The sequence below is a fragment of the Carcharhinus amblyrhynchos genome, chromosome 2, assembly GCF_965287045.1.
Source record: "Carcharhinus amblyrhynchos chromosome 2, sCarAmb.v2.hapA, whole genome shotgun sequence".
In the NCBI taxonomy this organism is placed as follows: Eukaryota; Metazoa; Chordata; class Chondrichthyes; order Carcharhiniformes; family Carcharhinidae; genus Carcharhinus; species Carcharhinus amblyrhynchos.
This window is the reverse complement of record NC_137325.1, coordinates 6,522,183-6,548,264: the sequence shown is the minus strand read 5'-3', so window position 1 is coordinate 6,548,264 and position 26,082 is coordinate 6,522,183. Positions and strand designations below refer to the sequence as shown.

General features: G+C 44.7%; 1 protein-coding gene and 1 pseudogene across 3 annotated transcripts in view; both read right to left on the bottom strand.

Moving 5' to 3' along the window:
- Window positions 1-15,050, bottom strand: part of LOC145351900 (zinc finger CCHC domain-containing protein 2-like) — a 58,566-nt gene extending 43,516 nt beyond the window's left edge. For all 3 annotated transcript variants that reach the window (XM_080201679.1, XM_080201687.1, XM_080201696.1), the window contains exon 1: window positions 14,280-15,050. In XM_080201679.1, coding sequence (XP_080057805.1) covers window positions 14,280-14,927 — 648 coding nt within the window. In that variant the 5' untranslated portion in view covers window positions 14,928-15,050. The remainder of the gene's footprint in view (window positions 1-14,279) is intronic.
- Window positions 5,607-5,807, bottom strand: LOC145362226 (U2 spliceosomal RNA; annotated as a pseudogene).
- Window positions 15,051-26,082: the final 11,032 nt, after the last annotated feature.

Below are 26,082 nucleotides of genomic sequence, written 5' to 3'. Positions count from 1 at the left end.
TGGCTTTGCTTGGTTGCACTTGCATCCGTTGCATCATAGCCAGTTCCCTCAAAAAAATGCTCCATCCTTGATCCACTTTTTCTCTACGCTGCCCCATGGCAATGTTATCCAGGGAGGTTGGGCCAGCTTAAAGGTACACATCGAAACCAAGGTCTACCTTTCCCCACCACTGCCGTCAAAAACAATAATTCTGTGACAAGAACTAGAACTTTCAATACTGATATGACCAAAACGATCCCTAAAGCTCTTCCCAAAAAATCAAATCAAAATTCTTAATCCACAGCCCCTTTCAATCACTTATCCAAAGAAAATCCAGTGCTGTGAGATTTGTGACAAAATCCCACCAACTCAAACTTTTTCAGCCACCTCCAGAAGCAACTTCTCTTTTCTAGCCTCCTAAATAAAGACCGGCTCATCAAAACTTAGCTACCTGCATTCCAGCCCACACTATATGGCGAAGTGGTTAGCTCATTCAGACAGTTAGCACCTTGACATGCTGGTCATATTGTTTCCTTCATTGTAAACTTCCATCAAAACCTGCTCCACCCAGGTGGATTATATTTCCATGAGCTGCATTTTGAGACATTTATTTAGTGGATAATCAACATAATTATTTAAAAACACAACAACTTGACACTGGCTGTGAAATGTATAATTTGCTCAATAAGACAATTTAGCTTTTGATTCTTGCTTAGTCTTACTTCAAATAGTACCCATTCCTTTTTAAAAAGACTTTTTAAAAGTTCTCCCACAAAACTTGCTAATGCAAAGCTAGTTAAAAGTCAAGAAAAGACAAGCAAGTCGATTTGCCTCAACACACACTTAAATTGCTCTGCACTAACTCGTGCTTGTATGAAACACCATCACGATCCAAGTCAAAGGTTGTGGCTTTGACTACCATCACTGGAATACAAGCTACTTATCAACCAGCATGTCAATCTGTTACATTACACTTGTTAAAACTAAATCTCCACAGCAGGGAGATGGGAAGATAAATCAACTCCCGTCACTGTCCCCAACCTGCCCGACTGAATAGGGCATCAGGTGAAGCCATTCTAACCCATTTCTTGTTTTTATTTACACAATGGAGATTTGCAAAGGAAAATCACAATTCAGCAACGACAAACTTAAGGATAATCTAAAACACACCTCATTCTGTTCATTAGAACAGAAGGGAACAAGATTCACAAAATTATGAGGTGAATTTGATGAGGTAAAGTTAATTTTACTGGATTGGTAATGAATGAAGTACATTTTAAAACCAAACCCTTGACCCCCGTCCAACAAAAATGAGGTGGAATTTGCTCGGGAAAAGAATTCTTTAGGGCTCAAAATGTCTAATCAGAAACAGCGGTGGCAGTACAATCCACAATAGGGGAAAGGAACATTTCAAATCAAAAACAATTAGAGTGGTATGCAGAAAGGCTATAGGAAAGTTTTTTTTCCAGAAAGCTTGCAGATGAAACAAAGGTAGTTGGGAAAACAAGTGGTGAGAATGACATATGGTCTACAAAGGGATTCAGACAGATTGAGTGAGTGGGCAAAAACTTGAGTTGGAATATAAAATGTAGGGAAATGTGAAGTTATCCACTTTAGTCAGAAAAAGAGATATGATTTAAATGGGAAAAGACTGTAGAAAGCTGCAGCACAGAGATTTGGGGGTCCTCATGCGTAAACCACAAAAAAAACTAGCAGGTAAGTTCAGCATAATAGGAAAAGCAAATGGAATAGTGGTCTTTGTTTCAAAGGGAATGGAGTATGAAAATGGAGAAATCCTGTTAAATCTATACAAGGCACTAGTTAGCCCACACCTGAAGTACTGTGAACAGTTTTTGGTTTCCTTATCTACTGGCATCAGCAGCAGCAGTCCAGAGGAGGTTCACTAAGTTGACGCAAGCACAGGGGGCTTTTCTTATGAGGAGAGGTTGAGTAGATTGGGTCTGTACTCACTGGAGTTTAGAAGAATGAGAGACAGTTCAGGGAGCTTTACAGGGTAGATGTTGAGAGTTTGTTTCCCCTTGTGGGACAGTTTAGGACCAGGTGGTATAATCTCAGAGTAAGGTGTTACCCATTCATAGACTTGGATGAAAGGATCAAATGTTTGCTAAATACCGTAAATAGTTGAGACCCCAGTCGTGATCGTATCACGCCCAGTTATAGATTGCCATCGCGAGAATGACCCATTTATCCTAACGCTCTGCTTCCTGTTAACTAACCAATTCCCTATCTATGCTAATATGGTACATCTGACACTTATCTTGGTGTAGTATTTTCCAATATGCCACCATACCAAATGCTTTTGGTAATCCAAATACACAACTACAGGCTTCCCATTATCCACGATACTTGCTCCTTCCTCAAAGAACTCGAATAAATTGGTCAAACATGAATTCCCTTTCACAAAGCCCTGTTAACTCTGCCTGATTACATTGATTTTTTAAGTGTCCTATAACCTGCTTGATAATAATTCATAGCATTTTCCCTAGGACCAATAACTGACCTGTAGTTCCCTTCTTTCAGTCTCCTTTCTTTTAAAGTTTATTTATTATTAGTCATAAGTAAGGCTTACATTAATACTGTAATGAAGTTTGTAGTCACCACACTCCAGCGTCTGTTCAGCTCAATGCACCTTTCAGAATGTGGGAGGAAACTGGAGGACCCAGAGAAAATCCAAGCAGACATGGGGAGAACGTGCAAATTCCAGAGTTATCCAAGCCAGGAATGGAACCTGAGTCCCTAGCCCTCTGAAGCAGCACTGAGAACCACTGTGCTACTGTGCCACCCCCATCACTACATTCCAATCTTTGCAGAATCTAGGAAACTTTGCAAAATTACAACCAATGCATCTAATATCACTACAGTCATTATTTTAAGATTCTGCAATGCAGACCATCAGGTCCTGGGGAGGCAATGGCCTATAGTGATATTATCGCTGGCTAACGTTCTGGGGACTCATTCAAATCCTGTCACAATATCTGGTGGAATTTCAATTTAATTAAAAATGTCTGGAATTAAGAATCTAATGAAGACCGTGAAATCATTGTCGGAAAAACCCATCAGATTCACTAATGTCCTTTACGGAAGGGAATCTGCCATCTGACTACATGCGACTCCAGAGCCACAGCAATGTGATCGACTCGACTGCCCTCAAGAGCAATTAGGGATGGGTAATAAATGCTGGCCAGCCAGCAATTCCCATGTCCCACGAATGAATTAAAAAAAACCTGTCAGTCTATGGTTCTAACAGTTTTCTTTGTATTCTTCCCTGGTGACTGTAATTGTTTTAACTTTCACCCCTCGGACTTGCAAGCATTCCAAGATTATTATTTGTGTCTTCTACAGTGAAGCCAGACATAAATATCTGTTCAATGATTCAGTCATATCCTTATTTTCCATTATTAATTCCAGACTCTCTCTCTCAAGAGGACTAACACTCTCTTTATTTACTTTTTCAGTACTTATTAAAAAAAACATGGGTTTCTATAACAGTTCTTTTGCAGCCTGAGTGTGTCACTGGCTAGGCCAGCATTTATTGCCCAACCTTAAGTGCCCTCGAGGTGGTGGTGAGGTGCTTTCTTAAACCACTCCAGTCCACCTAGTGTTGGTACAGCCAGGAGTGTTATTTATATTTCTAGGTAGCTTTCTCGCACACTAATTTCACCTTTGTTGTTACTTTTTTTGTTATTCTTTGCTGTTTTTAAAAATTCTGCCCAATCTTCGGTCCTATTACCAATCTTTACAGAATTATACAATTTTTCTTTCAATTTCATATTATCCTTAGCTTCGTTTATCCACGGATGATGCATCCTCCCCTTGGGAGTGCTTCTTTCTCACTGAAAGGTATCTTTGCTGAATGTTATGAAATACCTTCAACTTTTGTCATTGCATCGTTACTGATCTACCCCTTAAACTAATTTCCCAGTACACTTTTGCCAGCTCAGACTTCATTGCCCCATAATTGCCTCATTTAAGCACCCTCAATTGGTATGCAAACTTCAATCATATTTACAATCACCACAAGCTATAGGCTCTTTTACTATGAAGGCAATTAATTCTGTCTCAATGCACAACACCCAAAGACATGTGGGTTAAGTGGATTAGCCATGGTAGATATGCAGGGCTCATCCCCAATGAGCTCAAGCAGTGATTATAACAACGTTAGAATTGCATTAAGGCACCAACAAGTTACATGCATAAGATCAATAACAATATAAAACACAAGGTAAAATAGCGCAACTCCATATCCATGGTATAAAGAGCTGGGGTTTTGGGGGTGGAAGAGATCCAGGGGTCTGTCACAAACAGGGTTAATGTGGCACTGAGTATAGTACTGCCCACTATACCAGGCAGTACTATACAATATATAGTACAATACTATAGTGATGAAAGGCAGCACATGACCCAGACATAGGATTGGTGTGGTGTTGAACAGAGACCTAGACATGGAAACAGTTCCTTGCCTGAACCTTTTATGGCGTATTAGCATGCCAAGAAGGCATGAAAATTAAATAATCTGAAAGATTCTCTTGTTTAAATTCTGCTTTTTTTTCAAATGGACAATTGCTGGGCTGATGAAATGGCCTCAGCTGGCCACATACTGGTGGTTCTGGAAAATTCTAAGCAATTCCAATGGACAAAGGCTAAACACATCAATCTGCTGGAATGTGACTTGTATGAACATTCAGCCAGGCCAGTGTAAAAGACTAGACAACAAAGTGTCCGCTCTATCCAGCTCTGGAGAAAGATGTGACTACTTATCTCCAGCATTGCACTAATGGTTCCATAGTTGCCTGTCCAATATACAAAGGGGTTTTATACAGAAAGTGGAACAGTGGTTAGCATTGCTGCCTCAGCGCGAGGAACCCAGGTTGGGTGCCTGGCTTTAATCACTGTCTGTGTGGAGTTTGCACATTCTCTACACACCTGCGTGGGTTCCCTCCAAGTGCTCTGGTTTCCTCCCACAGTCCAAAAACATGCTGGTTGGGTTGACTGGCCTTGGTAAATTGCCACTTAGTGTCAGTGGGACTAGTAGGATAAATACATGGGTCTGTGGGGATTGGGTGGGATTGTGGTCAGACTCAATGGGCCAACTGATCATCTTCTGCACTGTAGGTGTCTATGATTCAATGTATTCGCTGCCCATTAAGAAAGAGGTCAATGACAGCATGCCCTCCATCCTGGATGAGGTCACCATTTGAGAAGGCTGCTCTGCCATTGTCAAAGTCAATCCACGGAAAGCAACTGGCCCAAAGTGGGTACCCAAACAAGCACTCAGATCCTGCGCGGGCCAACTGGTGGGGGTATTCGCAGATAACTTCAACCTCTCTTTACGCTAATCTGAGGTCTCTATCTGCTTCATGACGACCATCATCCTGGTACCAAAGAAAAGCCAGGCAGTGTGCCTTAATGAATATCATCCGGTGGCTCTGACATCATTATGAAGTGCTTCAAAAGGTTAGTCACGGCACAAATCAAATCCTGCTTCCCACACTGCCTGGGTGTTTTTATTCCAATTCAATCCAATCAAGTCCATTTCAGAGTCTCAACAAGTTGAGACATTCCTGATCCAAGCTGACAAGACAGGGCTCTCACCTCCTGTCTTGGGCTTGATCTACATGATCCAAGCTGATTGGAGTGGGCATAGCTTCTCCTCCAAGGCTTGATCTCATTTGCATCTTAGCCAAAAGACTAAGATGCTGCTTTTAAAAAAACTACTTCAAGTGAAGCTGAAACGTAACCTAATGACTTCAACCAAGCACAGCATGTCAATACTACACTTGATCTTAGCCAAAAGGCCAAGAAGCGATCTCTCTGATTCTTACAAGTTCCAATTATTTCTTCTTATATAGCCTGTCCCACAGCGTAGCTATCATTAGGAAGTCTACAAACTACTTCCACAACTGACTTATGTTTACTAGTTATCTCTACCCAAACTGATTTCATACCTTAATCGTCAGAACTAAGGTCCTCTCCCACTCTCAGCCTTAAGTAACAGTGTGACTCCACTATCTTTTCCCAACTTCCAGTCCTTTCAAAATTCAAGTATGCTTGAATATTCAGGTTCTGCCTTGGTCTTCTTGCAGTCACATCTCTGTAATCACTATTAAGTCATATGCATATACTTACGCCAACAATTCATGCAATTTATGAATTCTAGTGGCATTTTTTTTGCTATTTTTGCGAACTCTGGCTTTACCTGAACCATTGCCCAAGTACAAACAACTTTTAGGAAGGGTGTAGATAGGCAGGGGATGAGAAACAGCAGAAAGATGATGCAATATTCCAAGTCTGGATGGAGGAACACATAGTGCTGTAACTACAAGACCAAACATGATATTGTGATGTTATCAAAACAGAAGGTTCAAGGCAGTAAATCAGTGCATTTAACTTGAACCAGTGGATCCTAAGACCAGGTCTCTCCTCTCGAGGATATCCCATATTTGTACCCCTTGCCTAATTAATTACTAAATGCAAAAGTGACTTTTATATTCAAATAGCAGAAATACAGTTTTAAAGTTTATTTCTTAATGTCACAGAAATCTTACATTAACACTACAATGAAGTTATTGCGAAAAAAAGCACAATTAAAGTTCAGCACCACTGGGAAGCAGAGTATTGTGCTTTCAGGAATTGCTTGTGCATGCACATCTCATTTGCACTGACAGTGATACAGGGACAAGCAGCCATCTTCACATTTTAAATTGCCCCCATGTGCCCCACCCCCCTCCAATAGAGACTTGACTGCTAAATGTTTACACTGTAATGAAGGCTGAAGCCTCCTTAACCCCAACATCCCTGACCTGAACAACTGAATTTAAAAAAAAGTGTTTATGCTTTTCACCTTAATCCTTCTTCACCCACCACTGTTGGGGCCCACTTTCCCACAGCACCCACGATCATTTTCCAACAGTGTCCAGATGACCAGTCTTCACGTGAGAGCTGGACAGCGAGTCAATAAACTGATCAGAAACAGCTTTGTACCAAAGCCCAAATGATGTCTCTAAATGACACTCGAGCTGAACTAAGTCAGTACTCACTAGATATTGGGCTCCCCAACCCCAGTGCTTCATTCAGATTGACCATGCTAGTCAAAATGTTGCTTCTAAAAATACTTTCACTATATCCACTGAATTCTGTTATTTATCTTCCATACATACAGCCATTCATTTTTCACTTTGAACTGCCAACACCAACATAAATGAGGCGGCATGTACAACAGGAGCCAAGAACCACCTCAGCAGATACAGTTTTGAAGCTCCAGCAGAGGTAGAAGGCCTGCCAAGAGTTGAAGGGAACTGGGTGGCAGTGTTGGTTGTTGCAGGCCACCAACCTGCCGGAGAATGAGATTGCCTGAGGAGTTATGATCTTGAATCAACTGTACAGATACCCTTTTTTCTGAACAGCAAGGCATGCTTGACACTCTGCCCAACAACATAAATGAGCCAAAGGTTATGGTGAAAAAGAACAAGCAGCACAGAACCTCCAAATAATTATATTCCCCCAAAGAAATGAACCCTACAGATCCATTTGCATCTCTTATCTAAGTTTTAAATTCCTTCGCAATGTGAAATACCTTGTACTCAAAAAGACATTGACCGTACTGTAGTGCAGTGTTCTAGTTTGGTTTTGGCATTTCAGCTGCAGACCAAACATTCTAAATTATTTAATCCAATAGAACATCACCTACATCAGTGCAACCATTTCCTCTCCAGTTTGTTATCTTTCATATTTGTAGTGGAAATTTCATTCGTTCTCTAACAGAACGACCAATTAGTGCAGCACGGTTAAGTTCCATAAAAACTGCCCCAATCTTTGTGGTACAGAGTGGAGATTTCCTGGCATGAACTCAAAATATCGATATTAAAAGATGAAAAAGCAACATTCCAGTGCAGGGCTGAGCAAGTGTTGCAACATTAAGAGGTGCAACTTTCCACCATCTGCCTTTTTGAGTGGATGTAAAAGGCCACGAGGCACCACTTCAAAGAAGGGCAAGGAAATTCTCAGCAGCATCATGACCAATACTCATCCTTCAATCAACATCACTAAAACAGATGATTTGTTTGTTATTTCATTGCTGTTTGTGGAAATTTGTAAACTGGAATAGTGACTAGACTTCAAAAAGTACTTCATTGGTGTAAAGAAATTTGGGAAATTCTACAATTTGTAAAAGGAACTGAAAAATAGGCTAATTTTGATTAAATTCCTGAATTCAGAGCAGACAACATGATAATTTAAGCACTGTGCTACTGCTTTGCAACGCACATCAAGTATTCAGAGGACAAGCTACAAAAGAATTCCTCTACTAATTTATCAGCAGAAGGTTAATAATGGCACCCACCCTGCTTTATTCAGCCTAACGTTCACAAGGGTCATGCAGCCAATTTATATGCAAACCAGTTATGTGATAACAGGTTATGAAAGGCAGCAAGTGTCATCATTAAAAGCCACACAATTTGAAATACAGCAACACCCTTTTTATTTTGTTACATTAATGGAGAACATACACCATTTATAATTTTCTGTCAGAATAACGACACACTTTAGAAATCCAATAATCACTAATCTTTATGAAGATTAAAGCTGCAGATAGTGTCATGATCACTGTGAATTTAGAGCACTAAAATACAGGAGAGATATTAAGACAGGGAGTAACCTATCCCCTATTCATTTGATTACTTTAACTTTCCAGCTAAGTAACGATGGACAAAGTCACCCATTTGTTTCTATGATCCGATGGTTGGCACAGTGGTTAGCGCTGCTGCCTCACAGCGCCAGGGACCTGGGTCACTGTCAGTGTGGAGTCTGTACATTCTCCCCGTGTCTGTGTAGGTTTCCTCCGGGTGCTTTGGTTTCTTCCCACGGTCCGAAAGGTGTGCTGGTTAGGTGCATTGGCCACGCTAAATTTTCTGTGTACCCGAACAGGCACTGAAGTGTGGCGACTAGGGGGTTTTCACAGCAACTTCACTGCAGTGTTAATGTAAGCCTACTTGTGACTAATAAAACTTTAAACCCGCTTCAATTCAGGAGGCCATTCAGCCAGAGAGCCACAAGTGATGAAACTGGTTGAATGGCCTCACTCTGTGCTGTGACTATTCTATGGTGCTGGTTGAGTGAAAAATATCAGGTAGGGTAGTTTCAGTTAACTTCCTCAAAAGTGGGCTGGCACAGTGGTTAGCATTGCTGCCTCTCACACAGGGACCCAGGTTAAATTCCAGCTCAGGTGACTATGGAGTCTGCACATTCACTGCGTCTGGGTGGGATTTCTCCGGATGCTTCCACAGTCCAAAGACATGCAGATTAGGTGCATTAGCGGGGAAGGTATGGGTAAGATGCTCTGTCAAAAGGTCAGTGCAGGCTCAATGAGCTGAATGGGGTCCTGCTGCACTACAGGGACTCTATGATCTTCACAGATGATATCCCATGGTACAGCTGTGAATTGGAGAATTTCACTGCAGAATTTACCCAAGAAAATAGCAAATTACAGTTTGCCAACAATTACCCATTAGCTTTTCTTTTAATGTAGTCACTTAGAAACTGGAGCTATCTCAATGATCCAAATATTCTGCCCTCAGTAAACTAATTTGTTTTAAAGTGCCTCAATATAATTAGTAATACACAAGTAACTCATCCAGTGGTGCAAATATTTCCTGATCTCTGCCCAGACAGAATAAGTGTTTTCTGAATGTGTCTCTCAGGTTCGGAACACTTCAATGAATTAACCCTGGTGGCAGTGGTTAGCACTGCTGCCTCACAGTGCCAGAAACCCAAGTTCAATTCTGGCCTCAGGTGACTGTCCGTGTGGAGTCTGCATGGACTTCCTCCCACAGTCCAACGATGTGCAGGTTAGGTTGATTGGCCATGGTAAAGTGCACCTTAGTGTCAGGGTGAATTAGCAGGATAAGTACATGGGATAGGGCCTGGGCAGGATTGACTAAACACAGACTCAATGGGCCAAATGGCTTCCTTCTGCACTGTAGGGATTCTATGAAAATCGACCTAAATTCCAGGCCTCAGTATAAACCATTGGAGTTCTGTGATTTTGAATGTCTGCCCCAGGATGGAGAGCTGCTGAAGGGTATAGGTTTGTTGAAGGATTTCACCATACCAAAGCTGGGGTATTCATTGGAGTGCACCAGTTATATTGTGACTTTTTTGGGCTCCCAAATCACGACTGGGCTCTGTGATACAGTCAACAGTGGAATATCCCACCATCACTCATTGCACAGCTTCACATCTGAAAAATTGGATACTATGTCCAACTACTGGTAACTGAGGAACTGAACATTAACAAGCATTCAATACCATCAGGGAAGGGAAAGAAAGCTGCTTTGCGCAGAGATGGACATCCTGACAAAAAAAATGAATCGCCTATATCAAAAGCCACCCTGCAATTAAGGACAACTCAAGTTTTTGCAACTATGAATGGGTGCAATTGTGCAGACTGCAAAGGCTAGCAACAGACTTAGGGCATATTCCCCCTAAAATAAACATCAGGTCAGAAGCTGAAATATGGAAGGTAGTACTTTCAAAAGGAGGTGCAACTGTTGTAGTTCTGCTGATAGAACATCTACCGGAAAAGAAAGGGTTGCATGTGTTTCACAACCACATGATGTCTCAAAGCTCTTTACAGGGAAAGAAAGGCTTTTGAAATGTACCAACACTAGAGCGAGGAGCAATTCAGCCTTTCAAGCCTGCTCCACCATTCAGTATAACTGTGGTTGATCTCAGTTCCAACGGCTGATCAAACAAACTGCAATATGATAATCAGATCATCTGTTTTTAGGAATATTAACCAGGTCGCTGAGAGATAGCTCTCCTGCTTGTCTTAAAATTGAACATTAGTCACAGAATGCATACAATGAGGAGGCGGCCATTCAGTCCATCAAGCCTGCACTGGCAACAATCCCAGCCAGACCTTATCCCCGTAATTTACCCTGTGACACTGAGGGGCAAATTAGCATGGCCAATCAAGGTGCATTTTGGGAGGGTGGGAGAAAGTCAAAGCACCCAAAGTAAGCCCAGGCAGACAATGGGGAGAACATGCAAACTCCACACAGTTACCCGAGGTCAGAACTGAACCCAGGTCGCTGGTGCTGTAGGGCAGCAGTGCTAATCACTGTGCCACCTGCCCATTGGGGTATTTCACATCCAACTAAGCAAGACAGAGACTCTAATACCTACAAAAGTGTAGGTAGCACTCACACCCTTACTTATGAACTGAAGCATAAACCTCAATCCACAAGCGGACCATGAAGCTGAGAGGAAAAGTGCTGCCAACTGAGCCACAACTAATATCTGGGGTCAGAAGACCACTGACACGGAAAGCCAACCTGCACTAAACATTAAAACTATACATTATTTTGAAATAACAAACTGAACTGTAGCACCTTCATGCCATGTACAACTAGGTGGCACAGTGGTTAGCATTGCTGCCTCACAGCGCCAGCGAACCGGGTTCAGTTCCCAGCTTGGATCAGAGTGTGTGCGTCTGTGTGGGGAGTCTGCATGTTCTCCCCATGTCTGCACGGATGTCATCTGGGAGCTCCAGTTTCCTCCCACAATCCGAAAGAAATTCTGGTTAGGTGCACTGACCATGCTAAATTCTCCCTCAGTGTAACCAAATAGGCACCAGAGTGTGACAAATTGAGGCTTCTCAGTAATTTCATTGCAGCACAAATGTAAACCTACATGTGGAGCTTTTAAGCATTTTGTTCATTTATTAGTGTCCTAAGTAGGCTTATGTTAACACTGCAATGAAGTTACTGTGAAAATCCTAGTTGCCACATACTTTTTCAGCTACACCAAGTGAGAATTTAGCATGGCCGATGCATCTGTCGACTGTGGGAGGAAACCAATACAGACATGGGGAGAACTCCACACAGACAGTAAGTTGGGAATTGAACCCAGGCCCCTGGTGCTGTGAGGCAGCAGTGCTGACTGCAGTACCATCATGCTGCCCTGGGTTGGGTTCACTAATAAATTTTTAAACTATATAATTCAACGCCTTAAATCAGCTCAGGACCAGCTATTACCATGTCTCTGAAATAACACTTTCTCCTGAAAGAACACAGGATTGCAGTAGACCTGCACTCTCTCTCATTTCCTTCTCTATGAACAGTATGTATTGTCTCTATAGCATGCAAGAAACAATACTTTTCACTCTATGTTAATACATGTGACAATAAATCAAATCAAAGACCTTGCCCTGGTAGCCACAAAGGATTGGGGGGGGGGGGGGGGGGCAGTGCAGCTGATGCTCTGTAGACAGATGCGAAATTAATGATTGTGGAGGAGCTGATCTGAGTTCAGCAATCAGACACCTCTCTCTGATGGAGCTGCTGTGCGTGTTCAGCGATCAGACACCTCTCTCTGATGGAGCTGCTGTGTGTGTTCAGCGATCAGACACCTCTCTCTGATGGAGCTGCTGTGCGTGTTCAGCGATCAGACACCTCTCTGATGGAGCTGCTGTGCATGTTCAGCGATCAGACACCTCTCTCTGATGGAGCTGCTGTGCATGTTCAGCGATCAGACACATCTCTAATGGAACTGCTGTGTGTGTTCAGCAATCAGACATCTCTCTGATGGAGCTGCTGTGTTCGGTGATCAGACACATCTCTCTCTGATGGAGCTGCTGCGTTCAGTGATCAGACACGTCTCTCTCTGATTGATCACTGAACACAGCAGCTCCGACACATCTCTCTCTGATGGAGCTGCTGTGTGAGTTCAGTGATCAGACACATCTCTCTCTGATGGAGCTGCTATGTTCAGTGATCAGACACGTCTCTCTCTGATGGAGCTGCTGTGTGAGTTCAGTGATCAGACACATCTCTCTCTGATGGAGCTGCTATGTTCAGTGATCAGACACGTCTCTCTCTGATGGAGCTGCTGTGTTCAGTGATCAGACACGTCTCTCTCTGATGGAGCTGCTGTGTTCAGTGATCAGACACCTCTGATGGAGCTGCTGCTCGACTGAAACTCCACCCCCTCCCCCACCAACTGACACCAGACCCAGCGCGGCGCTTCATTGGCTGCTTTCAAACGTCAACGGTCCATTCAAAAAAGGCCGCCCCGCCCCCCTTACACTCCGCGCAGGCGCACTCCGCCCCCACCACCGCTCGATGAGCCGCCTATCGGCCGGAGGAGCGAACAGCCGCTGCATTTTAATTTTTTTAAACCAAAAACACATTTAAAATCTCCATTTGTTACAAAATGAAACGAGAAAATCCACCGAGAGTTGACACGGTTCAAAAGACTGACAGGGTCGCGACAATGATGGAGAGATTTAGCTTTAAGCTGGCGGAGCAGACCAGGGCTGGGCACTGCACTCAGAGCGAGAGCAGGTTTCCCCAGCCCAGCCCCAAAAACACCCCCCCAACCCCCCCTTCTCCCCACCCCAGCCCCTCACATCCCCAACATCAACCCCCCCCAAATACCACACAATATTAACCCCCATCCACACACCCCGAATATTAACCCCAACATCCCCAATAGTTTGTTTGTTTATGTATTAGTCACAATTAAGGCTTACATTATCACTGCAATGAAGTTACTGTGAAACTCCCCTAGTCGTCACACTCCGGCACCTGTTCGGGTCAATGCCTCCAACCAGCACGTCTTTTGGTCTGTGGGAGGAAACCCACGCAGACACAGGGAGAACGTGCAAATTCCACACAGGCAGTGACCCAAGCTGGGAATCGAACCCGGGTCCCTGGCATTGAGGCAGAACCGCTAACCACTGTGCCACCCTTTCCCCAATATTAACCCACCCCCACCACACCGGCCCCAACATTGACCCACCCCCCCCCCCAACCACCACCACACACACCGGCCCCAATATTGGACCCCCCCCCCACTACACACACCCCGGCCCCAATATTGACCCCCCCCCCCCACTACACACACCCCGGCCCCAATATTGACCCCCCCCACTACACACACCCCGGCCCCAATATTGACCCCCCCCCCACTACACACACCCCGGCCCCAATATTGACCCCCCCCCCCCCCACTACACACACCCCGGCCCCAATATTGACCCCCCCCCCCACTACACACACCCCGGCCCCAATATTGACCCCCCCCCCAATATACACACCCCGGCCCCAATATTGACCCCCCCCCCACTACACACACCCCGGCCCCAATATTGACCCCCCCCCCAATACACACACCCCGGCCCCAATATTGACCCCCCCCCCCCCCAACACACACACCCCGGCCCCAATATTGACCCCCCCCCAGAGCCCCCATTGCTGCCCCCCGGTCCCCATCCCCCTCACCTTGGAGACGGCTCTCTGGAAGGTGCGGCCCCCGCCGCCGCTGCCGCCGGGCCGGCGCTGGAGCTCGGCGAGCTGCTGTCGGAGGCGCTCTTTCTGGTGGAAGGAGAAGGCGGGGTGGTTGGAGGCCATGGTGAGCAGCAGCAGGAACTCCTGCAGGCCGCGCTCGGTGGGCGGCAGGCCGCAGCCGCGCAGCACGGCCGAGTCGAGGCGGGAGAGGGCGCGGGCCAGCACGGCGGCCGCCTCGCGGTTCTCGGAGCCCAGCAGCGCCAGCGACACCAGCAGGCGGCTGCGGCTCAGCTCGTCGGCCGGGTCGCCGATGGCGGCCAGCTCGGGCACGCTGTTGGCGCGGAGCTCCGAGTCCCGCAGCGAGTGGTAGTCCTTGCGGGCCAGGTCCTCCAGGCAGCTGCCCAGGAAGCGCAGCTCCAGCGGGTGGCACAGGTCGAGCAGGCCGCAGCAGAACTCCAGGCGCTGGGCCGAGCTGAGGGCCGAGCCGAACCACTCGTACACCCCCTCCTTCCAGGGCTGGCAGGGCGGCGGGGCCGGCATGGCCGCGGGAGCCTTCCCCTTACCGCCGCCGCCGCCCTCCTCCTCGTCCTCCTCCTCCTCAGGCTCGGGCAGCTTCATCGGCACCTTCATCTTCATCGGCATCAAGTCAATGTAGCAGCCCCCCCCCCAAAAAAAAACAAAACAAAACAGCCACTGGTTAATCAATCCGCACACACCACCATCATCAGCATCGCCGCCCACTCTCCGCTCCTCAATCCCTCCCCGCTCGCCTCACTCACTACTGTCCCAATGGCACTGGGAGCGCAAGAGCTGACACAATTCAGTCTCCGTCCCGCCACGCCCCAAATCCCGCCCGCCTCCCGTCCCGCCACGCCCCAAATCCCGCCCACCTCCCGTCCCGCCACGCCCCAAATCCCGCCCCCCCCCGGCCCGCCATGCCCCAATCCCGCCCGCCTCCCGTCCTGCTCTACCCGAGTCCCCCAGTCTCGCCAGTGTCTCGCCCCCCCCCCCCGCCCCCGTCTCTGTCAGCACGCGTCCCACCCCAACGCCACCCATGTCCTGCCCCAACGCCTGCCCGCCATGCCCCGCTTGCCCGCGTACTGCCCCAAATCCCTCTCACCTGCTTCCCACCTGCTCATGTCCTGTGGGTTCGCATCCCACCCCAATCCCCACCCATTCACCCATGTCCCACCCAGACGCATCCCCCGCCCGCCCATGTCCTTCCTGCCCACATCCTGCTCCAATCCCCACCTGCCCACGTCCCACCCCAATCCCCAGGCACCACTTCCCGCCCCAATCCCCACGTGCCCACGTCCCGCCCCAATCCCCACGTGCCCACGTCCCGCCTCAAACCCCGCCCTCCTGCGTCCTGCCTCAATTCCTGTTGGCCCGCTTACCTCCAGCCGTCACCGCCCCAATCCTCACCACAGTCTCCTGTGCCCCCACTCTGTCCCAATCTCGCCCCCGGTGTCTCACCCCACCAATCCACACCTGTCGCTGTCATGTCCCACAATACCCACCTATCAGTCTCATACCCATCCACTTGCTGCCTATCAGTCTCCCATACCCATCCCCACCCCACCTGTAAATCACCCACCCCACAATCCCCACCCTACAATCCCCAATCACCAGCTATGAGCCCTATCACATTCAATGACCTGACTCAAGCCCTGTCTCTACTTGACAATTATTTGCCTCTAATCCCCACTGCACCTGTTGATGACCTAAACGCACACCCTGCCTCACGTGTCAATCACCAACCCAGACCCCACCCCTGTTTGTCAATCATCCATGCCAAATTCCACCAACTTTTACTGCCCCCCCTACTCCCCATCTTCTCTCTTTCACCCATTGTACCAGCTCAATGAAAGCCACTCAACCTGGGTTAGGGCTACATAGAAGGCCCCCGTTAATCTATTTAGCGCCCTCTGATTTCTCCCCGCCCTGTCCAATCTTGCCCCCACGAACTTTGGTCTGGAGAGGAGAATTAGAAAATAGTCGGGGAGCAATTTTATCAAGCATTGATAGAAACCCTCATCAGATTCAAAAAACACACGGATGTGCTCGAGCTTTCCCCCTGTCTGCGTGCGTTTCCTCCCGCACTCCAAAGATGTGCAGGTTAGGTGGATAAGCCATGCTAAATTGTCCCTTGGTGTTCCAAGATGTTTAGGGGGATTAGCAGAGTAAATACATGGGGTTACGGGAATAAGGCCTGGGTGGGATGCTCTGTTGGAGGGTGGGTGCAAACCCAATGGGCCGAATGGCCTCCTTCTGCACCATAGGGATTTAATGACTGTGAAATCAGCCCTAATTTTTCACGTCTTACTTTGATTTTCTCTTCCTTATATACGCAAGAACATTCTAATGAATCGGTGCTCTATTTACTCAGCATCCTTCCTGTGGTGTGAAACTCAAATGTGCACAGCACCTGTGCTCTGAAATTAACCCTTAGCTCTTGATTGTATGTTGTGTTGTCTTTGAGGTAAACCCATTAGCACTTCAAGTGATCAAGCCAATTCAGGTACTGCTTGTAAATACGAAATTCCAAATTCCTCCATGTCACATCACCAAACTTCCTTCACTACCACGTTTATTTTCAATAGAAGTGCTGTAAAATTCCATCTGCTGTTTGTTTTCTTCACAATGTGATGGTCAGGGTGCCTGTGGGGTTTATTCAGACTGTAGAAGGGTAGGGCACCTGCAGCTTTATCTTTAATACAGTGAGGTGAGGAAAGGTAGTGGGAGTGGAGGACATGCCCCTGTCTATTCAACGGGAAACAAAATGGAAATGGTCAAGATCTTCAAGTTTCTAGGTACCCAGATCACCAACAACTTGTTCAGGTCCCTCCATGCTGATGCGTTGATTAAGGAAGCCCTCCGACACCTCTACTTTCTCAGGAGGCTCAGGAAATTTGGCGTGTCTGCTGTGACTCTCACCAACCTCCATGGATGCACCATGGAAAGCATTATTCTGGTTGTATCAAGACTGCAAAAAACCAAAAAGGGACATAAACGAAGCCCAGCCCATCAAGCAAACCAGACTCCCATCCATTGACTCTGTCTGGACTTCCCACTGCCTTGACAAAGCAACCAGCATAATCGGGGACCCCACACACCCCAGACATTCTCTCTTCCACCTTCCTCCGTCAGGAAAAAGATGCAGAAGTCTGAGGACACGTACCAATCGACTCAAGATCAGCTTCTTCCCTGCTGCCATCAGACTTTTGATTGGACCTACCTTGCATTAAATTGATCTTTCTCTACACCTTAGCTATGACTGTAACACGACATTCTGCATTCTCTCGTTTCCTTCTCTATGAACGGTCTGTATAGCATACAAGAAACAATACTCTCCACTGTATACTAATACATGTGATAATAATAAATCAAATCCAATAAAAAGCATACCTCCAATTTATCTTCAACACATGAGATGTGGAAAGATGTTTATGGATTATTTTCAGTACATCGGATGGGCAAGTGTATCTATAGTTTAATGCAGGAAAGTGAGAAAATATATTTCAAACGTAATAGGGAGAGGGAGGAGTTAATTCTTTATTGTAAGCTTTTGCTTTTGGTTGTTTCAACTGCCTTTGGAAGGCTGGAAGTGTCAGTTTCAGTTTCATTTCCAGTGAAGTAGAAACTAAGATTGGGACAAATAGCTGACAGGAGTTCAGCAGAGACAAACATAGTCTTTTGCCAAACATTACAATGGCAGGAATCTTAACTCCCAGGATGGAGGGAGGGAGGATAAATTCTGAAAATCCTGAAACCTAATCCTCACCTACCCCCCGTCGAGATGCTGAACCAGACTGAGAGGGTTCCAATGAGGCTCAGATTTTTATGTTTCTTTTTTTCAAAATTGGTGTCACAAGTAGGCTTACATTAACACTGCAATTAAGTTACTGTGAAAATCCCCATGTTGCCACACTCCGGCACCCGTTCAGGTATGCTGAGGGAGAATTTAACATGGCCAATACACTTAACCAGCACGTCTTTCAGACTGTGGGAGGAAACTGGAGCACCCGGAGGAAAGCCACGCTGACAAACACACAAGATCACTCGGTCCTCTCAATAATCACTCCAACCTCTCCAATTCCTAGTTGGAGCTTCACCCCCATTCCGCATTCATCCCTCCATCTCCTCCATCCCACATGGTTACTGCAACCTCTCCAATTCCTAGTTGGAGCTTCACCCCCATTCCGCATTCATCCCTCCACCACCACCCCTCCAAGATCACCCCAACTTCCCCAATTTCTGGTTGCAACTTTCTTCCCATTCTGCATCCATCCATCCACTATCCCCCCTCCCCCCCAACCTCCTCTCCCCACCCCATGATCATTCCGTCCTCTCCAATTCCTGGTTACAGGCCTCTCTTATCAATTCCCAGAGTTCAGCCTAAGTGCCCGCTGTGTTCCCCTATACTGAATCATTCCACTGATCTACCTTTAGTCCGCCGGTACAAGAGGGAGAGGAATCCACCAAATCTCACTGCATTCCAATGTTGTGAAGCATTGGGGTGTGGTCCCTGGGGTTTATCTTTCATACACTGGAGAGAGAACAAGATATCTAACTTGTCAAATCTCATCTGTCAGTTTGAAACTGTGACCAGTTTTGACCCATTCCATTCTTTAAATAAGCCCCATATATCCAAACAGATTTGTGACCAGACTATTTTTTGTCAGATCAAATGTACATTTTGCTGATGTTGGCAGCTTTGTAATTACAAACGTTACATTTGTTTTAAACATTAGCTCTTTTTACGGTCTACCACTTTTAACCACAACCTTTGTAATATTTAAGAAAAACCAGTAGAAACTATTCTACTGGATGATCACGCATGTCAGAATTAACATTCCTTCTGCGGTGGCAGATCTGCTTCCCTTACAGCCCTGAACAATCCCCCCACCCTCCACCCCTAACATGAGATCAGAACTTTAATAAGCTTTTCACATTGAAGAGTTGTGCTTATATCACATAAAATACTATAGTATACAGTCAGTGAGAATGCAATCTCAACAAAGGGACTTGTTTGTGGCAAGCACAGATTCGTAACAGGGTTATAACATTATAGACCCAATCTTCCAAACCACACAAACCACAAACGAGACCAAACTCTGGAAACACAGCCATGACAGATTTGCCTGGTGTGCACTAATATTGTGGCGTTATTTCCATCTCATAGTTTTCCTGTTTCACGGGTGTGAGTTCAGATTACATTCTAGTAACTGAAACTTTTATTTTTCCTTTAAAAAAACATCAAGGAGAATGTTTAATCATTCTTCATTCACTTCCTGCAGTCATCTAATTGCCACCCAAAACATCAGCAACTATAATACTGAAATCAGTATTTTTACCAATTAGCCTTATTCTTTAGTGTGTAATTTAGACAAAAGTACATTGCATTTGGTGGCACAGTGGTTAGCACTGCTGCCTCACAGCACCAGGAACCTGGGTCTGATTCCCGGCTTGGGTCACTGTGTGGAGTTTGCACGTTCTCCCCGTGTCTGCGTGGGTTTCCTCCAGCTGCTCCGGTTTCCTCCCACAGTCCAAAGATGTCCGGTTTAGGTTGATTGACCATGCTAAATTAACCCTAGTGTCAGGGGATTAGCAGGGTAAATATGAAAGCTTACAGGGATAAGGCCTGGGTAGGATTGTGGCTGATGCAGACTTGATGGACTGAATGGCCTCTTTCTGCGCTGTAGGGATTCTATGATTTTACAGGCTCCACTATAGTAAAGATCTATAACCCATGCATGTTGACCAGATAATGAAGATTTGACAGAGTTGTGAGTGGGCTGACCTGATAAAGCATTCAATATAAATGGTATCCCATGCATAATACACCTACATCTGATTTTAATTTAAATATATATATTTAAATGTATCTTATATTCTTTTATTCATTATGTTACTTTGAGTGAGATCTTTCATTTTAGACTGAAATAATTGAAAAGTTAATTCCTTCTATCCAGCTGGTTTAGATTCCCTGGGCCATTTGAGATGATAGATGTGTCTTACAGAAAGCAGCATTCAAATATATAAATGTTACAGTTGTCTGTTCATGCTGTCCATACACCAAGTGGTCGTGCCAGTGAATTTAAAACAAAATCTCAGGAGGAATGGCAGAACATAAACATTATGTTAAATTGTTCCTCTGAAAACTGAACTGATAAATAAAAGTAGACAAATTAGGAGCAAGATGAGGCCATTTGGCCCTGTGAGCCCATTCCGCCATTCAATAAGAACATCGCTGATCTGATTGTAATTGACTCCACATGAATGCCGATCGCCTGATAATCTTTCACCCCAATCACAGCAACTTTGACAATCATATTCTCGGATTTCTTATAGGAAGAAGTCTCACAACACCAGGTTAAAGTCCAACAGGTTTATTTGGTATCACGAGCTTTTGGAGTGCTGCTTCTTTTGGAGAGCTTTTGCAGTGCTCCGAAAGCTTGTGATTCCAATTAAACCTGTTGGACTTTAACCTGGTGTTGTGAGAATTCTTACTGAGCTCACCTCAGTCCAACACAGGCATCTCCACATCATAGGATTTCTTATGGTATGGTTGTAATGCTATGAATGTCTTAGACAAAGAGAAATGTGACTAGTATTGCTGACGATACAAAACTAGGTGGAAAAGTAAATTGTGCGGGGGATACGGAAAGGCTGCAAAGAGATATAGCGAGGCTACGTGAGTGGGATATGGAGTATAATTTTGGGAAATATGAGTTTGTTCAGTGGTAAATATAGAAAAGCAGTCAGAATATTTTTAAAAGGTGTGAAACTTGTAAATGTTGATATTCACAGTGACTTGGGTGCGCTCATTAAAGGAATTCAAAATTAGTATGCATGTAAGTACAGCAAGCAATTGGGAAGCCAAATGACATGATGCTTTATATTGCATGGGAACTGGAGTACAGGAATAGAGAAATCTTGCTGAAGTTGTAGAGGGGTTTCAGGAGGCCATACATGGAGTACTACGTGCAGTTTTGGTCTCCATATTTAAGAAAGAATATACTTGCATTGGAGGCAGTACGGCGAAAGTTCACTAGACTAATCCCTAACATTTTATATGATGAGAGGCTGAATAAGATTGTTTCTAGATTCTCTGGTATTTACAAGAATGAGAGGTTATCTCATTAAAACAGGCAAGATTCTGAAGGGTAGACAGGTTGTTTTTTCTGGGGAATCTAGAACATGGAAGCAGAGACTCAGAATAATGGGTTCATCATTTAGGATTGAGATTAGAGGAGATTTCTTCACTCAAAGGGTTGGAATCTTTGGAGATATGTACCCCGTAGAATTGTAGATGCTCCATTATTGATTATTGATATTTCAGGGAATCAAAGGACGTAAGCAGTGAGTGGGAAAGTGTAGTTGAAGCCCAAGATCAGCCCTGGTTGTTTGAATGGCAGAGCAGGCCAGGTGGGTGATATGACCTGCGGCAAATATTCATTATTTGGCAACTGTATTGAAAAAACAGTTTGGCCTCATTATGAATGCTTGGACAAGCTTAAAAAATTACTAATGCGCTTAGATCTTATCAAGTGAGGCTGGGAGGAAGCTTTGATTGACATCTCTATTACCTGGTGAAAACATATTGTTTCTTTGAAGATCTTTGAAGATCTTTTTCACTGCCTATGTGTTTGTTTACACAATATATAGTCTGAATTGTATAAAGGTTCCTGACATTGATACAAGTTTAAATAACTTTCTAAGTACACAGAACAGAAGCAAATTGTAAACAGTATATGAAAGTATGTTTCAAACAGTTCATAAAATCATAGAATCCTACAGTGCAGAAGCCGGCCATTCAGCACATCGAGTTTGCATCGACCCACCTTTTATATCTTACACAGGCTCTATCCCTGTAACCCTACATATTTACCCCGCTAATCCACCTAACCTACATACCTTGGGGCAGTACTAAGGGGCAATTTAATATGGCCAATCCACCTGACCCGCACATCTTTGGGCTGTGGGAGGAAACTGGGGCACCTGGAAGAAACCCACGCTGACACTGGGAGACTGTGCAAACTTCACAAAGTCAGTCACCCAAGGCTGGAACTGAATTCCGTCCCTGGGCAGTGGGCCCACTGTGAGGCAACAATGCTAATTACTGTGCCACTGTGCTACCTCATATTTGAATGCTGCTTTCTTTAAGATACATGTTTTAACACAATACAGTTTAAATTTCTAGAATTCAAAATAAAGGCCTTTTGATACATATGTTTCAATCCAATTTTCTAACAGTTCACTTTTTCTTCTACTGTTTCCATTTTCAATCAGTTTTCAGCATCATTAGGACAACAGTAACATCACAAATGTTATGAATTATGTTCTTGTATGCTGCCTACAATTTGCTTCTATCTTTTTTATTATTCATTCATGAGACACAGGCATTGCTGGCTGGCCGGCATTTATTGCCCATCTATTTGGCCAGAGGGCAGTTGAGAGTCAACCACATTGCTGTGGATGTGAAGTCACATGTAGGCCAGACCTGGTAAGGATGGCAGATTTCTTTCCCTAAAGGACATTAGAGAACTAGATGGGTTTTATTGATAATCAACAATGGTTTCATGGTCATCAGTAGATTCTTAACTTCAGATATTTTTTATTGAATTCAAATTCCACCATCTGCCATGGCAGGGTTTGAACCCGGGTCTCCAGAACATTAGCTGAGTTTCCAGATTAATAGTTTAGCGATAATACCACCAGGTCCCCACTTGTACATTCAAAGTTACTGAAGTTTAAAGTTTCACAAGGACTTTATAAGCTGTAGGATAAATTCTGTATTCTTAGCCTTGAGCTGCATTCATGGGAAGCATGATTCAGAGATCTCTCCCTCTCTAACCTGCAAACTTGTCCAGCACAGCTCACTGCTGGGAGCTCGAGCTGGGTGAACCTTCCAGCCTCTATGAGGAACTTGTGTTGATATAATGTCAAATTCTGCTACATGGTACATTGGCCTGTTTTCTGAGTTCACCTCATTTATGTCACAGCACAAATTGAGAAATCAGCAGCAACGACTGAACATGGGGCAGTTGTGTAAAGGTCACCTCCAGAGGCTTGGCTGTCATGGAATAAGAGGGCTTGTGTAAGTGCGTTCCTAGTAATGAAACAATAGAAGGACCCAAATGCTGGAGTGACTAACTGCACTTCCTCGCAAAAATCTGCCAACACATCCACAGGAGGTACACTTGGATTTAGCAGATTTTTTATTACATTTGCGTGCAATTTTATTTGGTATCAGGAGAGAGAATTCTTGGAAATAGGTTGCATAAACAAAGTCAGCTCCATTTTTATCTGAAGAAACACAAGGGGAAGATAAGCAGGATTGATTCTCCATATTGTGGTTAGTCAAACCAGCACGTCTATCCTGGTGGTATTACTGAGGCAGGATAGCTGGACTAATTTACAACATTGAATGCAGCTGACAGTCTCTCTCTCTCTCAGGGGAATATACACGATATGAAAGCACCTAAAGTGTGCACTGAGAGGGGACAAAAATAAGTCAAAACGCTTTTCTCCACTAGTTTTGCAGCAGCAGAATTCTCTAAAATGTCGGAAAGGAAGAGAGAGGCATGTACATTGCATTATAAAGGAGAAAACCAAATACATCAAACGCCAGTCCTTAACTTCCACTACCTGTAACCTGGATTACCAAACTTTGAGCTCATTTAGTCTTTGAACTGTACTGTTACCAGGAATGGTAAACATGCAAATTAGTCAGTTTATACGATTGTTACTGATTTGCTTTTTATTTGCTCCCAGACTGTGCAAATACTAACAAGCCACATTTATTGTCCATTCCATGTGCAAAAGGTATTCTCCTTGAACCCTTGCAGCCCTTGCAACCTTCCACCTATTAGCTGGAGAAATTCCAAGAAATCGACCCAACAACAATGAAGGCACAATGGAGTGATGTATGTCCAAGTGTATATAACTTAGATGGGAACATGGAGAGGATCTCGTTCTCTCAACAGTGTTGTTCTTGTCCTGTGTCTCGAGGTTGCGATGGAGGATGGGTGGAGAGACCAAAATACCTCAATGAGTTGCTGAAATGCATCCTGTAAATCGTACCTACAGCCACCACAGTATGCTAGTGGTGGACGGGGAGGATGTTAAATTCTGTGGTAGGAGAGCTCGTCAAAAAAATGGCTTTGTCAAAATGGCATCCAACATAGAGCATACATGCAGCTGGACTTCCCAAAGCAAATGATGTGTATTACATCACATTTCTGACAAGCCGCAGAGGTGATGTGGGACTTTGAACAATGTGGAGATATGTCACCTATCTCCCGATCTGCCCTACTCCTGTAGTATCGATATTAGACACAAAAACAGAAAATGCAGGAAAATCTTAGCAGGTCTGACAGCATCTGCGGAGAGAGAATTGAGCCAAATGTTTCAAGTTGACACATTGGCTGGAATTTTACTGGCACGCCCACCCCGATTCTGGGGGTGGGGGAGCCTCGGAGAATGGCATTCTCCATTGGCCTTGGGCAGGATCGTGTGAAGCTTAGATAGATGTACCGATAAAATTCCACCCATTAGTTCTGTTCTTTCTCCACAGGCGCTGTACTTTCCCATCTTACAAAGGGTCAATGAGTTCAACAAAGAGTCATCCACACTTGAAACATTGGCTCTATTCTCTCTCTGCAGATACTGTCAGACCTGCTGAGATTTTCCAGCATGTTAAAGTTTATTTATTAGTCACAAGTAAGGCTTCCATTAGATTGCAATGAAATTACTGTGAAAAGCCCCAAGTCACCACAGTCCAGCACCTGTTCAGGTAAAAACACCTAACCAGCACATCATTCAGACTGTGGGAGGAAACCAGAGCACCCAGAGGAAACCCACGCAGACATGGGGAGAACGTGCAAACTCTGCACAGATAGTGACCCAAGCCAGGAATCGAACCTGGATCCCTGGTGCTGTGAGGCAGCACTGTTAAGCACTGTGCCGCCCATTTTTGTTTCAGATTTCAGCATCTGCAGTATTTTGCTTCGATTAAAGTGCAAGTTCTTATTTTATTGCTAGAATGATTAAACAACTTGCTGTCTTAACGTCCTGCTGGAATTGAGTTTTTAACACATATGCGTTTTATTTAGATTATAATCACATCCTGGGCTAATCTGTCCAAGTGTATAAAGTTTAAAATAGAGCATAAATTAGGAAAGAAAATGACAGGTTATGAATATTTCCTGAAGAGGCATGTGAACCTCCTGTAAGAGAGGAGATATGAAAATAAAAATTCATATTTGGTTCTAAAGAGAGCTCACTTCATGGTCAAATAAAATGAATGATAAGCTTCGCAGGTAATTGCTGATAAAATGAATGTGATATTTGAGCAAATATCAGAAGACTTATGACAAGAGCTGTAAAATGGTGTTCCAGAGGCAAAAGGCATTAATTTAAATACCAAACAAAATCCAATCTTTATATCAAGACTAGTGCCTGAGTTTGGCAAAGCAATGACTGGAAAAGACCCAACCATCAAACACAAGTAAAGTAAAGTTTATTTGTCAGTCGCAAGATAATGTAAACCCCGCAAAGAAGTTACTGTGAAATTCCCCTAGTCACCACACTTTGGCGCCTGTTCGGGTAAATACACCTAACCAGCACATCTTTCAGTCTGTGGGAGGAAACCAGAGCAGCCGGAGGAAAGCCATGTAGACACAGGGAGAACATGCAAACTCCACACGGACAGTGACCCAAGACCATGAATCGAACCCAGGTCTCTGGTGCCATGAGATAGCAGTGCCACCGTACCGCCCACCAAAAAGTG